Source organism: Babylonia areolata, chromosome 7, assembly GCF_041734735.1.
Source record: "Babylonia areolata isolate BAREFJ2019XMU chromosome 7, ASM4173473v1, whole genome shotgun sequence".
Taxonomy (NCBI): Eukaryota; Metazoa; Mollusca; class Gastropoda; order Neogastropoda; family Buccinidae; genus Babylonia; species Babylonia areolata.
Genome location: NC_134882.1, coordinates 28023386 through 28047739, shown reverse-complemented (window position 1 = coordinate 28047739; position 24354 = coordinate 28023386). Strand labels below are relative to the sequence as shown.

At 43.1% G+C, this 24354-nt stretch overlaps 1 protein-coding gene across 1 annotated transcript in view; it reads right to left on the bottom strand.

Moving 5' to 3' along the window:
• The window catches only part of LOC143284222 (PGAP2-interacting protein-like), a 38424-nt gene extending 19404 nt beyond the window's left edge, over positions 1–19020 (bottom strand). The window contains exons 1-9 of the mRNA XM_076590888.1: positions 18889–19020; positions 16498–16810; positions 14221–14375; positions 13590–13779; positions 11755–11894; positions 9579–9694; positions 6478–6598; positions 3911–3988; positions 567–649 (exon numbers count right to left, since the gene is read on the bottom strand). Coding sequence (XP_076447003.1) covers positions 567–649; positions 3911–3988; positions 6478–6598; positions 9579–9694; positions 11755–11894; positions 13590–13779; positions 14221–14375; positions 16498–16772 — 1158 coding nt within the window. The 5' untranslated portion in view covers positions 16773–16810; positions 18889–19020. The remainder of the gene's footprint in view (positions 1–566; positions 650–3910; positions 3989–6477; positions 6599–9578; positions 9695–11754; positions 11895–13589; positions 13780–14220; positions 14376–16497; positions 16811–18888) is intronic.
• Positions 19021–24354: the final 5334 nt, after the last annotated feature.

Here is a 24354-nt window from a genome sequence, read left to right as displayed (position 1 = left end):
CATGCACACACACACACACACACACACACACACACACTCACATAGCACAGAATCAAATTCACATGACAAATCCAGACACAATCACATTAATTTCATAAACACACTGCTGAATAATACTTCTGTACATACATACAGAAACACACACACAAGCACTCAATCTGATGCGCATACACACTCGCATGCACACACTTATATGTACTGATAGTCTAAAAATGCTCAGCATAGTACAGGCATTCTTAAGAAAATACAACAGTCAATATGACAACAACTTATCATTACGCCATAGTTTGCAGCACAGCTGAGACATGGTACACACACACACACACACACACACACACACACACACACACACACACACCTCAGAAACAAGTCACCTAATACATCCAAACACAATGACGTTCATATCATAAACACACTGCTGAATAATACTTCTGAACTCACACAGAGAAACATACACACACACATACACACACACACACAACATGCACACACACACACACATGCACACACACAAGCAATCAATGAGATCCACACACACACACACACACTAACAAAGGACCACAGACCTTTTGGGGGGGTCCAGGATAGCGGCGAACCTCATGCCTGTAGCCATAGCCCAGCAGTCCTCCCAGTACGGCCAGGAAGAGCACTGACACAGCAACACAAAACAACACACACTTATCATGGGCAGGGGGGCGAAACAGCCGAGTGGTTAAAGCGTTGGACTTTCATTCTGAGGATCATGGGTTCAAATCTCAACGGCACCTGGTGGGGAAAGGGTGGAGAATTTTCCGATCTCCCAGGTCAACGTATGTGCGGACCTGCTTTGCCTGAACCCCCTTCATGTGTATACGCAAGCAGAAGATCAAACACGCACGTCAAAGATCCTGTAATCCATGTCAGCATTTAGTGGGTTATGGAAACAAGAACATACCCAGCATGCACACCCATGAAAACAGAGTATGGCTGCCTACATGGCGGGGTAAAAATGGTCAAACACATAAAAGCCCACTCATGTTCATACGAGTGAATGTGGGAGTTGCAGCCCACGAACAAAGAAGAAGAATATCATGGGCAAAACAGCCGACTGATTAAAAGCACTGGACCTTCAGACTCTGGAGCCCAGGGTTCAAATCCCAGGTGGGTAAAAGGGTGGAGGTTTTAAAATCCCCTTCCAGTCTCTCAGGTCAGCAGATCTGCAGACCTGCCAGTGCCTGAACATCTTGTATGCAGAAGAACAAATATGCATGCTATATATCCCGTAATCCATGTCACTATTTGGTGGGTTATGGAAACATGAACATAACCACCATGCACAACCCCAAAAATGGAGTATTGCAGCCTACGTGGAGGGGTAAACACTCATACACACAAAAGCCCACTTGTACATGTTGACAAGTAAACTGGAAGTTGCAGAAGAAGAACTGACATACAGTGTTACGATCACTGGTCGTCCACCTCACTGCAACTGATAACAAGGTATCATCACCACAAGCACCACAAGGATAGAAAGAGCACTCTGTAAGGAACAAAATGTTTTGCCTCAATACCATGAAACGAAGTAATATAAAGGCAAAACAATCTATTTAAAAAACAAAAACCATCAGTAAACCCATATCATATGCCATGTGATTTGGAGATGCTCCCAACCCATGCACAGAGAACAAGCCCAGTACCCTATTCATAACAAAACAAAGAGGACAAGTATAGTATCCCATTCTTGACAAAACACAGAGGACAAGCATAGTATCCCATTCTTGACAAAACACACAGGACAAGTATAGTATCCCATACATGACAAAACACACAGGACAAGTATAGTATCCCATTCACAACAAAACACAGAGGACAAGTATAGTATCCCATTCACAACAAAACACAGAGGACAAGTATAGTATCCCATTCACAACAAAACAGGACAAGTATAGTATCCCATTCACAACAAAACACAGTGGACAAGTATAGTATCCCATTCACAACAAAACAGGACAAGTATAGTATCCCATTCACAACAAAGCAGGACAAGTATAGTGTCCCATTCACAACAAAGCAGGACAAGTATAGTGTCCCATTCACAACAAAGCAGGACAAGTTTAGTGTCCCATTCACAACAAAACACAGTGGACAAGTATAGTATCCTATTCACAACAAAACAGGACAAGTTTAGTGTCCCATTCACAACAAAACACAGTGGACAAGTATAGTATCCCATTCACAACAAAACACAGAGGACAGGTTTAGTATCTAATTCACAACAAAGCACAGAGGACAAGGATAGTTTCAAATTCACAACAAAACAAAGAGGACAAGCATAGTATCCCATTCACAACAAAACAAAGAGTACAAGCATAGTATCCCATTCACAACAAAACAGGAGAAGTATAGTATCCCATTCACAACAAAACAGGAGAAGTATAGTATCCCATTCACAACAAAACAGGAGAAGTATAGTATCCCATTCACAATGAAGCACAGAGGACAAGTATAGTGTCCTATTCACAATGAAGCACAGAGGACAAGGATAGTATCCAATTCACAACAAAGCACAGAGGACAAAGATAGTATCCAATTCACAACAAAGCACAGAGGACAAGCATAGTATCCCATTCACAACAAAACACAGTGGACAGGTTTAGTATCCCATTCACAACAAAGCACAGAGGACAAGCATAGTATCCAATTCACAACAAAACACAGTGGACAGGTTTAGTATCCCATTCACAACAAAGCACAGAGGACAAGGATCGTATCCAATTCACAACAAAGCACAGAGGACAAGGATAGTATCCAATTCACAACAAAGCACAGAAGACAAGGATAGTATCCCTTTCACAACAAAGCACAGAGGACAAGGATAGTATCCCTTTCACAACAAAGCACAGAAGACAAGGATAGTATCCAATTCACAACAAACCACAGAAGACAAGGATAGTATCCAATTCACAACAAAACACAGAGGACAAAGATAGTATCCAATTCACAACAAAGCACAGAGGACAAGGATAGTATCCCTTTCACAACAAAGCACAGAGGACAAGGATAGTATCCAATTCACAACAAAGCACAGAAGACAAGGATAGTATCCAATTCACAACAAAGCACAGAGGACAAGGATAGTATCCAATTCACAACAAAGCACAGAAGACAAGGATAGTATCCAATTCACAACAAAGCACAGAGGACAAGGATAGTATCCCTTTCACAACAAAGCACAGAGGACAAGGATAGTATCCAATTCACAACAAAGCACAGAGGACAAGGATAGTATCCCTTTCACAACAAAGCACAGAGGACAAAGATAGTATCCAATTCACAACAAAGCACAGAGGACAAGGATAGTATCCCTTTCACAACAAAGCACAGAGGACAAGGATAGTATCCAATTCACAACAAAGCACAGAGGACAAGGATAGTATCCAATTCACAACAAAGCACAGAGGACAAGGGTAGTATCCCTTTCACAACAAAGCACAGAGGACAAGGGTAGTATCCCTTTCACAACAAAGCACAGAGGACAAGGGTAGTATCCCTTTCACAACAAAGCACAGAGGACAAGGGTAGTATCCAATCCAATTCACAACAAAGCACAGAGGACAAGGATAGTATCCAATTCACAACAAAACACAAAGCACAAGCCCAGTATCCCATTCCCTACAAAGCACAAGGGACAAGCCCAATAGCCCCCAAGGTTTACCCTCCTTTTTTCAGTCCACACTTTCTATTTACACACATGTAAGTTTTTGTCTTTCTTCCCTTTGCTTCAGAGTGTGTGCATGAAAACTTGACGCATAAAGCGCTTCCATCTATTTACACACAAGATTTAGCGCTGTATGAATACATTTGTTATCATTATTATTAGTATTAGTATCAGTATTGGTATTATCAGCACACAAATGACCAGAAGACTCACATGCTCTGTGCAGGCCGGTGGGAACTGAAAACCCTTTGACCTTGGTGAACACAGTGAAGTCACTGCCCACATGCCCACCTGGAACACACAGGTGTTGGCAATGGTGGTGCTGTTGTTGCTGTTGCTGCTGTTTCACTTTCCCTCAATCAAAATCATCCTAAGCATGTATTCTCATACACTGCAGTGCGAGAACAAAAAGCTGAATAAAAGGAAAAAAAAGATTAAACAAGAAGCTGACAAAGAAGAATAGATCAAGTAACAGAAAGACAGACAGACCCACAGATAGATCAGCAGATAAGACTGATAGATAGATAGACAGACAGACAGACAGACCGATAAACTGAGTGCTGGGATGTAAAACCACCTGTTCTTGTTCTACCCGGAACAGAGACTCCATGACATCAGTTACCTGTCAATGCTATGGTGGACAGGCACAACGGATGAGTGGTCTTCTTCTTCTTCTGCGTTCGTGGGCTTCAACTCCCACGTTCACTCGTATATATGCGAGTGAGCTTTTACGTGTATGACCGTTTTTACCCCCACCATGTAGGCAGCCATACTCCGCTTTCAGGGGTGTGCATGCTGGGTATGTTCTTGTTTCCATAACCCACCGAACGCTGACATGGATTACAGGATCTTTAACGTGCGTATTTGATCTTATGCTTGCGCATACACACGAAGAGGGTTCAGGCACTGGCAGGTCTGCACATATGTGGACATGGGAGATCGTAAAAATCTCCACCCTTTACCCACCAGGCGCCGTCACCGTGATTCGAACCCGGGACCCTCAGATCGAAAGTCCAACGCTTTAACCACTCGGCTATGGCGCCCGTCGATGAGTGGTCAAAGCATCAGAACTTTCATTTCGAGGCTCCTGGGTTCAAATCCCAATCACAGTGCTTGGTGGGTTCCGATCAAGACACGTGCAGACCTGCTAGTGCCTGAACCCCTTTCGTGTGGATACGCATGCAGATCAAATTTGCACATTGGTTATCCCACAACCCATGTAAAAATTCAGTGGATCATGGAAACAAGAACAAACTCAGCATGCACACCATTGAAAAACAAAGTATGGCTGCCTACATGCTGGGCTAAAAACAGGCTGCACTCAAGACACTCTGGTTCAACATTCTAATATCATAATTAACATTTTCACCCATCGGCAGTACAAAACATACGTGAAAATCTCCAAAACGGGTAAAAATATTAATTATATATATATATAAGTTTGTCGACTATAGAAAAGGATTTTAAAATGAACTTGTCCACATTAGAAAGTTGTCTAAAAATGGAGTGCTGCTTTGGAGGTATTGAGTTGTGCACTTCGAAACTTTAATGGAATGAAGTGTGGTGTCCTTCACACGAGGCTGAAAACGAAAGTGCACAACGACACAAAGGTTTGCGATTGAAACAGGTATACCCATTTGGGTAGATTTTATTTCTGACTTCAACATCGAAGAGTGGATGGGTAAAAATGTTAATATTGCTGAAACAGCAGTATCAGCGTTGTAACTTAATGAAAGCACAGATGTACTCTCTGAAATCATGTGCACAACAATAGCAACAACAGCAGCTGCTACAGCTGAAATACAGACACTGGTAGAAAGGCATATCCACTTACAAAACATTTTTTTTTTTAAACATCTGACAAAATGGCCAAAGAATTTAATGTAGCATGGTTGTCTGTCTGTCTCCCTTGTTTTCCCAGTGAAGTCTCAATGTCAACATGTCTTTGAAAGGGTGTTCTCTGTGTGTGTGTGTGTGTGTGTGTGTGTGTGTGTGTGTGTGTGTGTGTGTGTGTGTGTGTGTGTGTGAGTGTGTGTGTGTATGTGTGTGTGAGTGTGTGAGTGTGTGTGTGTGTGTGAATCAGAATAAGAATCAGAATCAAAATCAAAATCAATTTTAATTGTCATTCAATCCTTAACAAGGTTAAAAAGACACACACGTGCAGTCACACATACCACACGCTCAAAATAAAGTTAACAATAAATAAAACAAAACAGAACAAGAAATCCTATTTATTCTCAGTGTGATGATGCTTCTGGTAGCAGCTATAAACAAATTCTCCAAACAATCCGACAAGTTTGTCTTTGAGTATCAGCTGACTGCGTGTAATAGTAGTTGGAAGTAATATTTGATTTAAAAAAAAAATTTTAATGAATTTTTCTCTCTCTCTCTTTTTTTTTTGGGGGGGGGGTATAGTTCATCATCAACTGTTTGACATTATAGGCATTGTTGGTCTCATTTGTTTTGGGATTTCAACATATCCACCCTTTACAACTGTAGGATCATGGAATGATATTCTTAATCTAAATGTGGTATGTACACTTTCACTATATAATATATATATCATAGAATCTGGGAACAAGGGAAGTAATGGTTCATGGAAAAAGAGGATTGAAAGAGTTAAAACACCGGAAGAAGAGGCTCCACTTTCCTTTGCCAAGCCCTAGACACAATGGAACTGAATTCCACGCCCCAGTGGCAGCCTAAAAGGCTATGGGACCTTTAACTTTACACATTATAGTCGGACCCATGATGTACCTGCCTGCCACCTGATGACTCACCTGACCTGAGGCCCAGCAGGATAGAGGCCATGACGGCGGCGATCAGCCAATCCGTGTGTTCCCGTGTGTACTCCCCGCCCGGGACAAAGTTGTATGCCACCGTCCACACCAGGAACAGTACCTGACAGCGCCAGCAGTTTCAGTTTCAAGGAGGGTGTCAAAGTGTGCTGAGTGATATATATGCTACGCCACATCTGCTTTAAAAAAAAAAAAAAAATGTTTTCAAGGATGCGGAACAGATGCCTGACCCACACATAGACCCAACATGCTGGTCAGGCCTTGAGAGATACAGACAAAGAATACTTCATTATACCAGCCGCTGTGGCGAAGTGGTTAGCGTCGCGGACTGACTGCTGGGAGGACGCGGATTCGAATCCCAGCAAAGGTGGGTTTTTCGGCCCGTGGCCAGCACCTACCCAGAGTTGAGTGTGCTGTGGGCTTAAATGAGGAGACCGGGACCACACAGTCGAGTGTCATCCACTTCAAGGATGCGTCTTTGGGTGTGTTGCTCTAATTACCTGACCAACACTGCAAGTGTCTGTATAAACGCCGGGTTTTCATTATGACAGGAAGCGTAGTGTACAGCCTTGTCACGCAGTCCCAAACCAAACTGGACCTCCATAGCAACATCGTCATCATCATCGTCATCCTCCTCCTTCATCGTCATCAATATAAACAAAATAGTCTCAAAGTCTGTGGCCTTCCATGCCCTGCTCTCATGGTGACCTCAGTTTCGATACCCCTCCACTTCCGTGCTTGGGGTGAGTCCTGTCAATGTCGTCAGTGTCGGCAGATCCATTGGGGGCTGTTGTTTGAGGGACGTGGTGGCGGTCTCCACTCTGGGAGGGACGCTCACTCAGTCTGGCTCCGCGACTAAGCCATTATTGTCGTTAGTAGGGGGCTTAGTAGGTGGTGTCCTAAGTACGTTAAAACAGAACAGGCATCACTGAACACCACCGAAGTGACTCAGCAGCAGTGCAAGGTCTCCTCTGGTGTGTGGCCTCCTGGCGACCTAACATCGATGGTTCCCTGTGGACTGCCGACGCTGGAAATGCGACGGACAAACCCGGATGTGGCTGTGAATGGGGGAATCTAAATGAGCGGCATGGAAGTAATGCCACTGAAACGGTGCAGATGATGGGGCAGCAAAAAAAAAAAAAAAAAAAAGAATAGTTCATTATCTCAGCAAGAGATGGTGTTCGCTACACAAACAATGCACGGTATGAACACACAAAAGGAATAAAATGCTCAAAAGCCAAACTGATGTGGGACCTCACAATCATACACATCCACTGATCACAGTCTCACAGTCATTCAGTATCAACATAGCCTGCCCATAGGTATATTATAAAACCATAAACTAAAATATACTAAAAAGTAAATAAATAAAATCCAACAAAATGAAAGACACACAGAAGGCAAATAACTGAAACAAAGTAAAAAGACTGAAACATCATCATACTTATCTGTAAGTTTGAGCCAAACGCCTGTCATCTTCTTGTTATATTAAGACATTTTGTTTAGAGGGTTAACAAATGTTCACAATTTCACAGTGAGAAGGACATGAACACAACCATATTAAATTTGTAACTTCCTCAATTGTGCCAATCATAAATATCAATCCACAAATAGGAAGCATAACCTTTATGGTGAATTCTACAAATAGACATGCTCTTGTGTGAACATCCAAATATCTATCCAAATTACTTTCTGGCATCGATTAATAATTTTCATCTTCTCTGCAATCATGAGCTGTGACTTCCACATTCACATGTATATATGTGTGAGTGTGTATGTGCACGTGTATTTTGTGTGTGTGTCTGAGAGCAAATTAATGTTTATGTAAAAGGGGTATGTGGTGGAGAGGCAGGGGCATAATATGTGCAGGTGTATTTGGCATGTGTGTGTGTTTATGTGTGAGTGTGCACGCTTGTGTGTGTCTCTCTCCGTGCGGATGTGTGTGTATGTGTGTGTGTGTGTGTGTGTGTGTGTGTGATCTTATCTGTGAAGGCACAGCCCTTCAACAACGCCACGCTAGGTTGTAAAAGTTACATCACAACTTCTCACTCAGTGGGTTCGGAATCTTGAGTAAATCATAAAAGTAAACTGTGGATGGGTTATAATTTGGTCAGGTTTGGCTACTGTCACTGCACGGTTTGGCTACTGTGTCACTCTGTGTGTGTGTGTGTGTGTGTGTGTGTGTGTGTGTGTGTGTGTGTGAGTGAGTGAGTGAGTGTGAGTGTGAGTGTGTGTGTGTGGGTGTGTGTGTGAGTGCGAGCGAGCGTGCGTGCGTGCGTGCGAGCGTGCGTGCGTGCGTGCGAGCGTGCGTGCGTGCGTGCGTGCGTGTGAGTGAGTGAGTGAGTGAGTGAGTGAGTGAGTGAGTGAGTGAGTGTGTGTGTGTGTGTGTGTGTGTGTGTGTGTGTGTGTGTGTGTGTGTGTGTGTGTGTGTGTGTGTGAGTGAGTGAGTGAGTGAGTGAGTGAGTGAGTGTGTGTGTGTGTGTGTGTGTGTGTGTGTGTGTGTGTGTGTGTGTGTGTGTGTGTGTGTTTGTTATGTTATCTGCAAGGGCATAGCCCTTCAAAGACTCTACGCTAGGTCATAAAAGTTACGTCACAAGTCCTCACTCGCTACTCACAACAGCACCAGTGCAGAGGGGTGACAATACGTGCAGTGAGGGCTGCACATGTCGCCGGTCACAATCCATGCAGGGGTGATAATATATGCCGCAACAGACCCCTTTACTTTATTAAAAAAAATATATAAAAAAAGGGGGTGAAAAAAAAAAGGACTGACTCTGTCTCTGCCTTCCACTCTTCACTGAGCAGTCATCTTTTCAAAACTTGCCAGTCTGTAAGCATTCTCAGTCTCTTACTTCTACAACATTAGCCCTTATCCGCCAATTCATTTTGCATGGATGAGGTTTGAGAAGGAGTGAGGGGACAGAGAGAGAGAGAGAAAGAGAGAGTGAGAGAGTGGTCATGAGTGGTTCATTTCAAATAAAATTTGTAACTTTTCTTCACGTAAAGCGCCCTGAACAGTTAGAATAGGCGCTACTGAGATACCGTACATTATCATTCATTTATTTATTGAAACTCAGCCTCACCTGCACAATATAGACCAGGTTGGCCAGTGCCAGTGTGCGGCCAGGTGGGCAGGCAGACACCTGGTTCACCATTCTGGGCCACACAGACAGCGTGTAGACAGCCAGCAGCAACCCTCCTGAAATTAGAGATTAGGCTGAGAGTGGACCGGGCAGAAGCGGGTGTCTTTTCACTGTTAGCACGCAAAATCAGTTTAACATGGTACAGTATTTGACACCAAAATTAAAGATTGAAGGTTAAAGGTCTCACAGCCTTTTACCACAATCAGGGCAGTGAATTCAAATCCACTGTGTCCAGGGCTCAGCACTGGAAGACAGGGCCTAATCCTCTCCTTCTGCTGTTTTAAACTTTCCCAACCAAAGTCAGGTACCCATTCTTTTTTTTTCTTTTTTTTTTTTCTTTTTTTCCGGCCCCATCATCTGTACCGTTTTCAGTGGCATTACTCCCACGCCGCTCATTTAGATTCCCCCATACACGGCCACACCCGGGTTCGTCCGTCGTAGTTCCAGCGTCGGCAGTCCACAGGGAACCATCGATGTTAGGTCGCCAGGAGGCCACACACCAGAGGAGACCCTGCACTGCTGCTGAGTCACTTCGGTGGTGTTCAGTGGTGCCTGTTCTGTTTTAACGTACTTAGGACACCACCTACTAAGCCCCCTACTAACGACAATAATGGCTTAGTCGCGGAGCCAGACTGAGTGAGCGTCCCTCCCAGAGTGGAGACCGCCACCACGTCCCTCAAACAACAGCCCTCTATGAATCTGCCGACACTGACGACATTGACAAGACTCACCCCAAGCACGGAAGTGGAGGGGTATCGAAACTGAGGTCACCATGAGAGCAGGGCATGAAAGGCCACAGACTTTGAGACTATTTCGCTTCTATTGATGACGATGAAGGAGGAGGAGGATGACGATGATGATGACGATGTTGCTATGGTGGTCCATTTTGGTTTGGGACTGTGTGACAAGGCTGTACTCTACGCTTCCTATCATAATGATATCCCGGCGTTAACCAGGCCCGAGAGATACAGACACTTGCAGTGTTGGTCAGGAAATTTGAGCAACACACCCAAAGACGCATCCTTGAAGTGGATGACACTCGACTGTGTGGTCCCAGTCTCCCCATTTAAGCCCACAGCACACTCAACTCTGGGTAGGAGCCGGCAACGGGCCGAAAAAACCCACCTCCGCTGGGATTCGAACCCGCGTCCTTCCAGCCGTCAGTCCGCGACGCTAACCACTTCGCCACGGCGGCTGGTAGGTACCCATTCTTACTCGGGTGGAGTAAGTAAAGTTCTTTTCCAAGGACTCAGTACCATGCTGGGACATGGGGGCCTTGAACCCTGATAACTGGTGAACACTGGATCAGAAGTCCAACATCGATCTGATTCTGTCATGGCCCATCCTGATGGTGGAAGATTTTTGTTTTTAAAGCAAATATCACTCACTGTATCCATGATATAGGAAAAAAAAGGTCAGTTTTAATTGTCCAGTATGCTCCGGCATAAACCAACAGTGCATTACACATGTGGAAGTGACTGTCATTTGTTATACTGGAAAGTTTGCATCTAGCCGATTAGAGAGGATTAGGCCCAGGGGGCACTTAACTGAAGTGCTTGTCTTATTACCAAAACCAAGTGAAATAATGGGAAAAGAAAAATCTTCATTGAAAAACTGTCAGAACACCAATGGTGAAATCCTTGTTAATATGGAAATACTCCCACCCATGGCGTCATATACTGCCCCAGTATATTTCTCCATTCCTCACATCCATCTTTCTCATCCCTCTTTCTCATCAATGAACTCCACACAATAACCAACTTGCCCCTACAAGGTAAGTATCAGTTAATGTCCAAATTCACTCCCAACTAGTTGGCCTTTCATGCCCCACTCTCATGGTGACCTCAGTTTCGATTCCCCCCTCCACTTCCATGTTTGTAGGTGTCAGCAGGTTCATGAAAGGACCATCACTGGAGGGACACAGCAACCACTGTGACAGAAAGGTTAGAGGGAAAAAAAACCTTTGCAGCACAAACCAGGAAAACAAAGGCCTGGCCAGCGCATTTGATTCACGCCTAGGACAGGCATCTGCTTTTCTTTTTTTGCTTCTTTTTTTCACGTAGATGATGAGGTAGCTCATATGGATCAGTCCGAACACCATGAGAAAAAGTCTTGCCTGCGTAACCTTGCCAGGTGGGCAGGTAGTAGAGGATGCAGAGAGCCGCGGTGCCGAGCAGGGTCCACAGGGGGCTGAGGGTCAGGGGGTGCATCTCCGACACAGACACCCCCACCAGCAGACTGACCAACACTGGCGCCCTGAACATAACCGTCATCTGATCTGCTCAATATAATGTTCTTCTGATCACGTCACTGCCGTCCGGACATAATGGTCGTCTAATTATGAATCTGTGATCTTAGCATAATAGTCGTCTGATCATATCACTGTGATCTTCACAAGACAGCCTCCCTCCCCTGCCTCTTCCTTGTCTTCAGTTTCTTCAGTTTTAGAGTTATGCATGCGTGTGAATGACTGGAGTGAAAGCGCTTAGATTTGTCTCTGCACAAGATTCAGCGCTATATAAATACTATTATTATTATTATGAAATGGTCGTCTGATTACAGTACTGTGGTCTGATTATAACACTAAGATCTCAACATAATGTTCTTCCGATCATATCACTGCCGTCTGGACATAACGGTCATATCACTGCAGTCTGGACACACTGGTCTTCTAATTATGACAGTGATCTTAGCACAATCGTTGTCTGATTATAACACTGTGATCTCAAGTCAAAAGTTGTCTGATCACACCACTACAGTCCGGACATAATGGTTGTCTAATTATGACTCTTCAATCTTTGCAAAATGATTGTCTGATTATATCACTGTGATCTCAACATAAAGGTCATCTGATTACAACACTGTGATCTCGACAGAATGGTCACCTGATAATATCACTGTAGTCTGAACAAAATGATACTAATCTGAACCGACACTGCCATCTAAAACTGATAATACTGATAAAAACAACAAACTGAAGACAACAATGATGACAACAATTTGACCCTCAAAATCATTGCCATCTGAATAAACTGGCTACAACAAATACGAGGAGCTTACAAAGAATATATTTGATTACTCATTCATATCAAAATGATGATTTCACAAAAATATACAAATCGCACACACACATACACACACACACACATAGCAAACACACACATATGCCTACGTGCGCGCGCACGCACGCACACACACACACACACACAAGAAGCCAGAGTAAAGCTATGTTGTTCCCACTAAAATTGACTCCCATGACTTTTTCATTATCATTTGGTTCTCTCAGCCTAAGAATTAAAACATTTACCTTCTATTTTACATCTACTGTCAATATTCCGATATAAGTACAGACCCTCAATTTCAATAACTGTGATAAGAAAAAGACAATCAACAAGAACTGACATATTCTCTGAGGGGAGAAAAGAAGAAAGGAGGCAAAGGCCCACAATGTTTCTCCCTCATGCTGACATTCATAAGGATGTAAAAACAACTTTCTTATTTGCATTAAAAAGTGATGGTATGATTAGACATCTTGTTATCTGTTTTCTACAATATGTTTAAAAATGAGAAACTGCTCTGTCTTGAAGAACAGGTTTACCTGTTGCTGTTTGATGACTGTACCATACTGTTCTAAATATATTATGAATATGATATTCTGAATTACAATTATTCTCATAAAGCATTTCAGTTCCAGGTTGCTTTCATACTTTCACTGAACGACATTTTCATTCATTATTATTAGCACAGCATTTACTCAATTTTCGAGGTCTACCACTCATCTGAAAACATGTATGTTGTTTTATAAATGATCAAATGTGACTGAAAAGGATGTACTTGTATGTTGTTGGGCTATTGTAATGTTATTTGCCCTTTTGTTTATACACCCTTAAATGAGGCTTTGGCCTTGACATTCAATTCAGTTCAACTCCCCCATGCTGACAACAGACTGACCCCCATAGATCAGGAAGGGGGCCATGGTCAGGGTATCCCCGCACCACCCAGCGTGTGATCAGTGACACTTCCCCAAAGCACCAGTGGGTCAGGAACAGCAGGCTGCCAAACCCCAAACCTGCCAAGTACCACCGCGGCCGCTCTGCCCGAGATCCCTTAGGCTCCGTCAGTGCTTCCACTTTGTCATCCCCTGTAACACAGTTGTCTCCCTTAGTCCATGACTTGGTTCTCACATCCAACAATGACAGCCACAGGCACAACAGCAGAGTGGTTAAAGTGCTGGACTCTCAGTCTGATGATCACGGGTTCGAACCCCAGTTACGGCGCTTGGTGGGGTGAGAGAAGAGATTTTTCCGTTCTCCCAGGGTCAACATATATGCAGACCTGCTAGTGTCTGAACCCCCTTCACATTCATTCGCATGCAGATCAAATGTGTACATTAAAGATCCTGTAATCCATGTCAGCATTCAGTGGAATATGAAAATATCATTCACAGCTTGCCCACCACCCCCAAAACAGAGTATGCCCGCCTACATGGCGGCATGAATATGGTCATGCACACGATTCCACGTGTAGGTATACAAGTGAACATGGGAAATGCAGCCCACAGAAGAAAAAAAGAACAGCTCACCAGCAAAAATGTGATCAAGGTTGGCAACAATGCCCAGCGTGATGACGACAGAGTTGGTTTCACTGGTCCACCAGGTGGGGACAAAGGACACAAACCACACACGACTGGCCAGGAAGCTGAACAGACCCAGCATCAGGCTCCAGTATGTCTGGCACCTGCACGGCATACAGGAAGGAAAGGAGTTATTACCCACTGAGCCGTCATCAACATCTCTTTCCTTGTCAGTGTTTACCTTCAGCAGATCTGTGTTCAATTACCACTCACTGAGCTATCACCAATATCTCTTTCCTTGTCAGTGTCAGCAGATCTGCGTTTAGTTATCACACACTGAACTATCACCAACATCTCTTTCCTTGTCAGTGTCATCAGATCTGCGTTTAGTTATCACACACTGAACTATCACCAACATCTCTTTCCTTGTCAGTGTTTACCTTCGTATCTGTGTTTAGTTATCACACGTTGAGCTATCACCAATACCTCTTTCTTTGTCAGTGTTTACATCAGATCTGTGTTTAGTTATCACACACTGAGCTATCACCAATATCTCCTTTCTTGTCAGTGTTTACCTTCGTATCTGTGTTTAGTTATCACACGTTGAGCTATCACCAATACCTCTTTCTTTGTCAGTGTTTACATCAGATCTGTGTTTAGTTATTACACACTGAGCTATCACCAATATCTCCTTTCTTGTCAGTGTCAGCAAATCTGTGTTTAGTTTCAGTTTCAGTTGCTCAAGGAGGCATCACTGCGTTTGGACAAATCCATATACTCTACACCACATCTGCCAAGCAGATGCCTGACCAGCAGCGTAACCCACACACGGAGCTATCACCAATATCTCTTTCCTTGTCAATGTTTACCTTCAGCAGATGTGTGTTTAGTTATCACACACTGAACTTTCACCAATATCTCTTTCCTTGTCAATGTTTACCTTCATATCTGTGTTCAGTTATCACACACTAAGCTATCACCAATATCTCTTTCCTTCCTTGTGAAGTGTTTAAACCAGCAGAGCTGTGTTTAGTTATCACAAACTGAGCTATCACCAATATCTCTTTCCTTGTAAGTGTTTAAATCAGTAGAGCTGTGTTTAGTTATCACACACTGAGCTATCGCCAATATCTCTTTCCTTGTCAATGTTTATCTTCAGCAGAGCTGTGTTTAGCTATCACACACTGAGCTATCACCAATATCTCTCTCCTTGTCAGTGTTTACCTTCAGCAGACCTATGTTCATTTTTATTTTAATTTTTCTGATGCATCATCTATACTGTTTCAGTGGCGCTATTCCACACCAATCCTTCCGACTCCCCCATGCAATGCCACACCTGTGTTTGTCTGCCGCAGCAAGGATTCCACAAGGATTTATCAATATTAGGTCACAAGGAGACACTGATACCCATTCATTTTGGTGGTGTTCAATAGTGTCCGTCCCCATTCAACATATATGAGACACCACCTACAAAGTCCCCCAAAGCTGACAATAATCACTTTGTCATGGAGCTGAACTGAGTGAATTCCTCTTCAGAGTGGAGAGTGCAACAGTGTTCTTCCAACGACAGCCCCACCATGAATCTGCCAACACTGGTGATCTTGACAGGATCTCAAACCAAGCATGCAAAATTCTTCAAAAGTTTGTCTTTCCTTTGCTTCCTATAAATTTTCTGAATCTAAGCATCAACAAATATTGTAAGTAAACTTTCTGTTAATACAGAGTGACATTTCTCTCTCTCTCTCTCTCTCTCTCTATATATATATATATATATATATATATGTATATATATATATAAAGAATTTTAAAAAAAGAGAAGCCTGAATTACTGTGCTGGTTGTGTACCGACTTCCCTAATCAAACTAGCTCCACAGCTGAATCTTATCCAAGCATATATGAGGAGTCTATATTCACCATTACACTTATCTTAATTACCAATTAGTATTCATTTATTTTCTGTATTCATCATCTATGTATTTTAGATTCTTTCATAGATTTATCTATTACAATTCACTTACATCTGATCCATGTATAATCTGAATGTTCATTCCTCATCTACTTTAAGTGACAGTGTCTAGACCAATTGGAAATGTCATAATCACAGATGACATCATTCCCTGAAAAGTACACATAATATCGGACTCCCAGAAATGATGGGAACATCCGGTTACACTGCACTGATCCCAATCTGTTGCAACTCAAACTCAGTATCTGCTCCACACTTTGTCAGATTTGGTTCAATATCCAATAACCATTCACCTTCGACCTCATGACAAAGGCAGTCACCTGATTCTCTGGCAGGGACTGAAGAGGGTTGCCGCCACAACCAAGGATGAGACTCCTGCCCCCACAGCCAGAATTACCAGGCGTGACAGCGTGGATGGTGCCTGGAAGGACGCCAAGCAGCCGACTGTGACCAACCGCAGCAGTCCCAGACACCAGCGGTTGCGGATGAGGGTGAGGAAGCCTGGGATGCCGCACAGCACAGGGGACAGCCACACAACAGCGAAAGCCTCATAGCCAGAGATCTCCAGTTCATTCAGTGGGTAGAACCAGATCATCGGGGCCAGCGCCTGGAAGAGGCTCCAGAAGATGTAACCTGAAACAAATCCAGCAGGATACCAGTCAAAAACATTATCATTTTTCCTATATTTGTGCATGTGAGGGGAGAGGAGGGCACACACGTGCTGGCCTGAATGAGCAGCAACCAACTGAAACTCAACAAAGACAAGACTGAGTCATGCCAGTGGGCTCAGCAGCACACCTTTGTAAAGTGGACAGTGAGTTTGCTAACACTAAGGGTGCTAGAGTTCTTTTCAAAGCTTTTGTCAAATACCTCAGTGTAAAAACATTGTCCATGCAGCAACATTAGCACCATCTGCTGAACAGCTTTTCTTGAAATTCGGAAAATTGCAAACATTCATTCGTATCTTTCAAAGACTGCCACTGTTCGACTTGTCTCCTTCCCCGTTACCTCACATCTGGATTACCGCAATTCGGTACTAGACTAGTGGGTCTTCAAGCTGATCAGATCAGTCATTTGCAGAGAGTTCTGAACAGTGCAGCTTAACCTGTAGTGTGATAATGTGACACCTTTGCTCAGTTTCAGTTTCAGTTCAAAGAGCTGCATTGGCTTCCAATTCCGCATTCAAAATTGCCACACTGTGTTTTTGTTAGCATACTCCCGCAGTATCTCTCTTCTTCACTCAAAACTTATTAGTCTTCCTGGTCACTTTGATCTTCAGATGAAAGGTTACTTCAGGTGACTAACACCAATCTGAACACCTTTGGTCACTGACCATTTAGTTTCTCAGCCCCAACTGTCTGGAACTCACTGCCTGCCGACCTGTGAAATGCCCCTTCCCTGGACTCTTTCAAGCCCCAGCTGAAAACTTTTTTTTTTTTATCTTGCATTTGAGTAACAGTTTAGTCTAATTTGCTGTTATATTAGGGATGAACTACTTTTTCCAGTGGTGTGTGTGGGTGGAGGTGCTTTGTGTGTGTGTGTGTGTGTGTGTGTGTTTGCTGTTCATGATGTGAGGATGGTGACTGTTTCTTCATGGTTGATTCTTTTTCTTGATGATTGTTGCTTCTCATTAGTAACATGTAATTTGTGGAGTGTCATGAGTGATTGTTTGTTATTTGAATTTTCGTGAGAATTATTGCTTCATTCTTATTGATGTTATATCTAATCTGCGAAGCTCCATGACCCTCTCTATGAGGGAATCAAGATTGTCTTCAAGATACTTTTATCTACACAACAAAAAGTTCAGATTATACTTTGGCAGACTGATATTCTAATCTATTGAGATAAACATTTAAAATAAAGTGATAATCATTTAATCAAGTACAAACACCTAATCAAGGACAAACAAAACTGCAAAATCATGTCACGCAAAATAATAGCAGAACTCATTCTTTGCCAGGGCCTCAAAGGTTATTGACACCTTCCTGTTGTGGGTGAACTATTTATTTTAATGTCCTCTACCATTGTGCCTCCCTCCGCCTTATACAGGATATATATATATATATATATATATATATGTGTGTGTGTGTGTGTGTGTGTGTGTTCATTCTTTTAGTAAAAGTTCTACTCAAATGTCTATCCACATTTGTGATTTTAGACAAAATGTGTGTGTGTGTGTATAAATATATATATATACACACACACACGTGTGTGTGTGTGTGTGTGTGTGTTCATTCTTTTAGTAAAAGTTCTACTTAAATGTCTATCCACATTTGTGATTTTAGACCAAATGTGTGTGTGTGTGTGTCTGTGTGTGTGTGTGTGCATGCACATGTGAGTTGGGGTTTTTTTCTTCTCTCTCTTTCTCTTTTTTGTGGGTGTGGCTGTGTTTTGTTGTTGTTATTGTTGTTGTTTTGTCTTGTTTTCAACTGGTTTGATGTGCTACCACTGTGATAAAACTCATATAGTCTAACACTTATTCCCTCACAACTGTGAAAATGAAAGATAGAATTATAAGTCGGGGGCGAAAGGAATCTTTCCTTACTGAGAATAATCTAAAATACATAGGGCACATGAAATTAAACTCTGAAATACTTTGAACAGTACTTCATTTTTAATTGGTTCCAGACCTCAAACACTGCAAGTGAGGTCAGATTTGGAATAAGAAAAGTTCAATGCTTTCAGTTCATTATTTCAAAGTACAGACGTACCATTAATCAAATCTCTAATAAGTGTTCGAATACTGAAGACATCGTTAAAATCAGTTTGGCTGTCATCTGATGTTGACGACGACGCATCCTTTGCGTCAACTTTTCTTTCCGTGCCGGCGTCGGCATTTTGTTTGTCACCTTTCCCCTCCATGTTGGTTGCTGGAGAGTTATCGACCTTTCAATTTTGAGGGATCCGCGATGTCTCTCTTCTGACTTTAAGGCCTGACTAAGCGCGTTGGGTTACGCTGCTGGTCAGGGATCTGCTTGGCAGATGTGGTGTAGCGAAAATGGATTTGTCCGAACGCAGTGACGCCTCCTTGAGCTACTGAAACTGAAACTCTCTGACCGACATTATGTTTGTCTGGATACAGAGTAGGCTACAGTTTCCTGACAATTAAACATTTCACATCACTTACGAAAGGTGATGTGGCTTTGGGTAGGAACTGATAGACAACATGCGGACAAAAAGCCCATAGATTTGTAAGTCCGTGTGGACATCTTTCTGACGTTACTTGACAACGAAAACGTCATGACTTGATGAAGCGAATGAAACCTGTTGTGAACTTGAAATAAAGAGTATCAGTAAGTCTTCAAGTGATATAATTGTCATCTTTGAAATAGCTATCAGAACGTATACAGGCTGGTTCTTCCTCTCCAGCATTGATCATTTATCGATGATTATCACTGTAATTTTGTCAAGTGAGAGAAATGAGCATGAAACAAGAACCGTCCAGTATAAATGGGGGTACTCTGTTTTCACTGAATCACATGCATCGATGACTGTTAACCATTTGTAAATGTTGCATGCTTGTACAAATGCTTTACATTCTGTTTTCTACAGCATGTATGTGTCAGGCATGATAAGACGGATCAACACATTTATGAACGCATTGATGATAACCGTAACATAATAAATGTATTATTGATGAAGCAGTCTCCTGCTGCCTTTTTGGATGTGGAAGAATATATATTGCTGAAACCAAAGCTAGATTAACTGTCTGCAACGGCAGGAGGGGGTGGAGGGGGGGGGGGGGGGGGGGTCGCGCAGGAGTAGGACTAGTTCAAGTGTGTTGACTCTAGGCCCGCGTCTGCCTAAAGCCAGCTGACTTCACATCACCATTGCAGACGACAAAGTTCGCTCACATGCACAATAAATCCATGACTATGTGTACATAATTATATGCATTTGTTAGTGTGACGCACTGTATGACGCAATATTATATACAACGTCACTGCCAGGCTGTCCAAACTGTTGAGACGTATGTTACAAAGCTACGCTGGTTTGAAAATTGTGGGAAACGTGAAAAAACGTTGGAGGTCAGTAAAACGATGGACAAAATACTCTGATTAGAATCAGATTTTAGATCTAACAATACGCTCATTGCGAAGATGACATACAGTTAGACTGATGTAACTTTAACGTAATGAAGGAAAATGTAACTTTACGTGTCATTTTCTTGAATTCTGGTATGATCAGTTTGATAATCATATATATATTTTTTTTTTTTAACTACACAGTTCTTGCTAGATTGCTTACTTGATAATGTCTTAGTGATAAGAGATAACTTTTCAAATTGTGAACCCTTTTACTCATTGTTCGAATGTTCTCACGGCGTCGTGTAATTTATTCAGTTGCTACTGACGTTTATTCCCGAAGGCGGGAAAACAGTTAAGCTTATCTCAATAAAATCTCATCCGGGCAGATTCATTCTATCAGCGCAATTCGTGGTGTGAGGATGACCATTAAAGTACATTCCTGTGGATCCCTCTGACTTTTTCAGACAGTTCCAGGGTTAGGTATATGGACAATTTGATCTCAGTGGTTCATAAACTTCCCCGGCCCTTGTCCCCAGTCCCCATGTGATACATCGTTATTTCTTCTCCGCCCGGTGTTTTCAGTTACACATTTGTGTGCGTTTCGGTGCGTGTGCGTGTGTGTCACTGCACGATGTGTGTCAGAGAGAGAGAGAGAGAGAGAGAGAGAGATAAACAGTGTGTGTGTGTGTGTGTTATGTGCACGGTGTTATAGGCTAAAGATGCGTTTAGTTGGTATTCTGTTACAGAAAGTTCGCGTCTTCATCTTTTCCTTGCTCCTTTCCCCTACCATAGCCTACTTTCTGCACCCCTATCACCCAGCATTTTCCACCCCAAATTATAGTTTTCAAACCCACTGAAAAAGATGCCCCCTGTTATACTGATTTTATTCTGTTTGGACACAGTTCTTTTGTAAGTACAAATCTCTCTCTCTCTCTCTCTCTCTCTCTCACGCACACACACACACAGACACACGCACGTACACACACACACATACATACACACGCGCGAGCGCGCGCGCGCCCGCACACACAAAACACACACACACACACACACACACACACACACGGGAATGAAGAAATTCGGGGAACGAGACACCGCGGCTTCAGCCGGTAATTCTATCATCTATGGTTCACGCAGAAACAACTTAAAAACAACAAATTTGATTCGATGATAGGTGTAATAATCTAGGAGATTTGTGGCAGGCTCCCCCCCCCCCCCCCCCCCCCAAGGAATGAAGACAACCATAGCTAATTCAGTGAAGTTTATTGTTCTAATTTACAAGATTTGGATATGAGCGGCAGCCCTAATCAGACAAAACCAAACCAGTGCTACGGTCGGCTGGACTTTATAAGCCGGCGATGAAATTATGATTTAATTTGGTCTGAGTGGCATGAAACTGCACCCACCCCGGAAAAAAGTGAGATCTGTTGCAATCGGATAATTGTATTTCGGTGTTTTTGGTCACTCCGTGAGTCCGCCCGCACAATCCACAGAAACCGTAGTGGTCAGGTGACGGAACCGTATGGACATGACGTGCCACACTGCACTGCGTGAAATTCAACTAGACCCAGTCCACGCCTTGTCTTAATGAAGTGGAAGGATGGGAAATTTGGAACTTTGTATATTTACACACCAGTAACAAAGCTTAGGCTCACATGTTACCCATTCCCAAGATCTCGTATCTCGCTTATTTACACCACCGGATAAATTAGATCTGAATCTAACCACCGCGGGACTATGTATGTGTGTACTGTGTGGAGGGGAAGATAGAAAAAACAAAACAAAAAAGCGCCACAGTAGACTGACAACATTGCAGAATGTACGGGAAAACAATTTGCAGAGACACAGGATTTGACACACGGTTCGTGATAGACCTGAAGGAATCTTATCTGGTGAAGAATTCGGTGCGGCCCCCAGTGTACCATGACTTAACAGAAAAAAAGGGAGGCAGAAAAGCTTCGTATCTGTGGATGCAAGCGGGCGGGTGTGTGTGTGTGTGTGTGTGTGTGTAAAGCTTAAACGCTGAAAGTATTCCTTTCGTGTTTAGAGTATTACTGATTCTTTTTATTCTGTATTTCTTTGTATGTCTTTTCTTTTTGTTTCTTTTCTTTTCTTTATCCCATGTGTTTTAGATTTACAGAGAGTATGTCATCTTTGCCTTCTCGTGGTGAGAAATCTAATCATTTATGCTAATTTTCAGACTGATAAAAAGCGTCCACGTCCATGGATCTACCACACAGACAGGTTGAAAACTTCCAGAGCCACCCAGACTAAGGACAGTGTCACAGGAAGGAACGATTTGATTGGCCCACAAGCCGTCATGTTTCATCCCAGTGCCCCCTCAGGCCCCAAAACTCTTCCAGCCTTGAAGTACGTGCCTCGCCATAGATCAGAAAACCCAGAGAGAAACGAACTACCCTATCTCAAAAGGGTTCCTTCAACGATATCGTTATCGGCTGTCCGCTCTTTGGCGTCCAATGTTGCCGACAGCAGGTGTGAAGCTGACTGGCGGAGACCTCCGGACTTTGCTAAAATGGTAGAAACTCAGACAGGGAAATGGTTTTGGACAGGACTAAACCATCCTCCTCCAAGTCCTGCAAACGCTGCTGTTGGCGAGGATACATTATTTGGTTTTCAAAAGGTCACGGCGCAACATGCGGTGATGAGACAAAAACCACATGGATTTCAGCTCGTGGACTTCTGTAATCAAAGACGAGCTTCTCCATCAAAAATTATTCTGAGACGACCATTGAAACTGAACCTTCATGAAAATGGACCATGGGTTACCAAGGCCAGGAAATTTCATGTTGTGGGTCCTAGCAGAGCATGCCAGCGATTAACACAGAGTAAGTCTATTCTTCCAGTTCACGCTGTGCAGCAACCTACTAAGATTCCATCCAGAGTGCTCAGGATTGTGAATGGCAGGTATCAAGGAGAAATTCTTTCCACCCCGAAAAACCCACAAAAACCTGAAGAAATACTCTTTGCCACGGCCAGTAACCCACAAGATGCTCAAAGGAAAGTTCTGTACAACTGTAAACCACTGGGAACTTCTGGAGAAGGCCAGCATTCTACATCCGATAAACCGGATGGTATTCCAGTTGACTTTCAGTATTCTGCACCAGATAAGGCACATGTGGTTTCTGATGAAATGAAGATGTTCTCTTCTGCCAAGGAGTCCAAAGGCATTCAAGAAAAAGTTATGCTTACTACAGCAAGTGAGCTACAACACATTGCCAGAGAAGGCCAATATGCCATATTCAATGAACCACAACAAACTGCCACAGACGGCCAATATGATAAATACAATGAACCACAAGGCACTGCTAGAGAAGACAGGTATGCCACATTCAGTGAAGCACAACACACTGCCAGAGGTCAGTATGCCACATTCAATGAACCACCAGGCACTAGAGAAGACAGGTATGCTACATTCAATGAACCACGACAAACTGCCAGAGAACCACGACAAACTGCCAGAGAAAGTCAATATGCCACATGCAATGAACCACAAGGCACTGCAAGAGAAGACAAGTATGCCTTATTCAATGAACCACAAGGCATTGCTGGAGAAGAAAAGTATGCCACATTCAATGAACCACAAGACACTGCTAGAGAAGACAAGTATGCCATATTCAATGAACCACAAAGCTGTGCTAGAGAAGGCCAGTATGACACAGTCATTGAACCAGCTGGTAAACTTTGCAATAGCCAGTGTGCCACAGACAAAAAACTAGTCGTTGCCAGAGAAGACCAATATATAGCAGCCAATGAACCACGAAGTAATCTAGAAGACGTCCCAGTGACAGAAACCAGTGAACAACGAGGAGGTACTCAAAGACAAAGTTGGTGCTCTGAAACTGATAAAACGCAAAATATTCCTGACGAAGTCCACTGCTTAACATCCAAGAAACTGCGAGGTACTCCTCGACCAGGAACAGACCCATGCAGCTCTCCGGAGGAAGTTCACTGTTTCACATCAGGCCAGCTGCTGTACGAATCTGGAACAGACCAACATGCCAATGAGACGCAAAGCAGACAAGGCGAAGGTCAGTGTACTGTGACCAATCAATCAGCAGGCACGTTTGAAGACGTCTTGTGTACCAAAGCCAATCACACGCAAGAAACAGACATGTCGCCCATTGACTT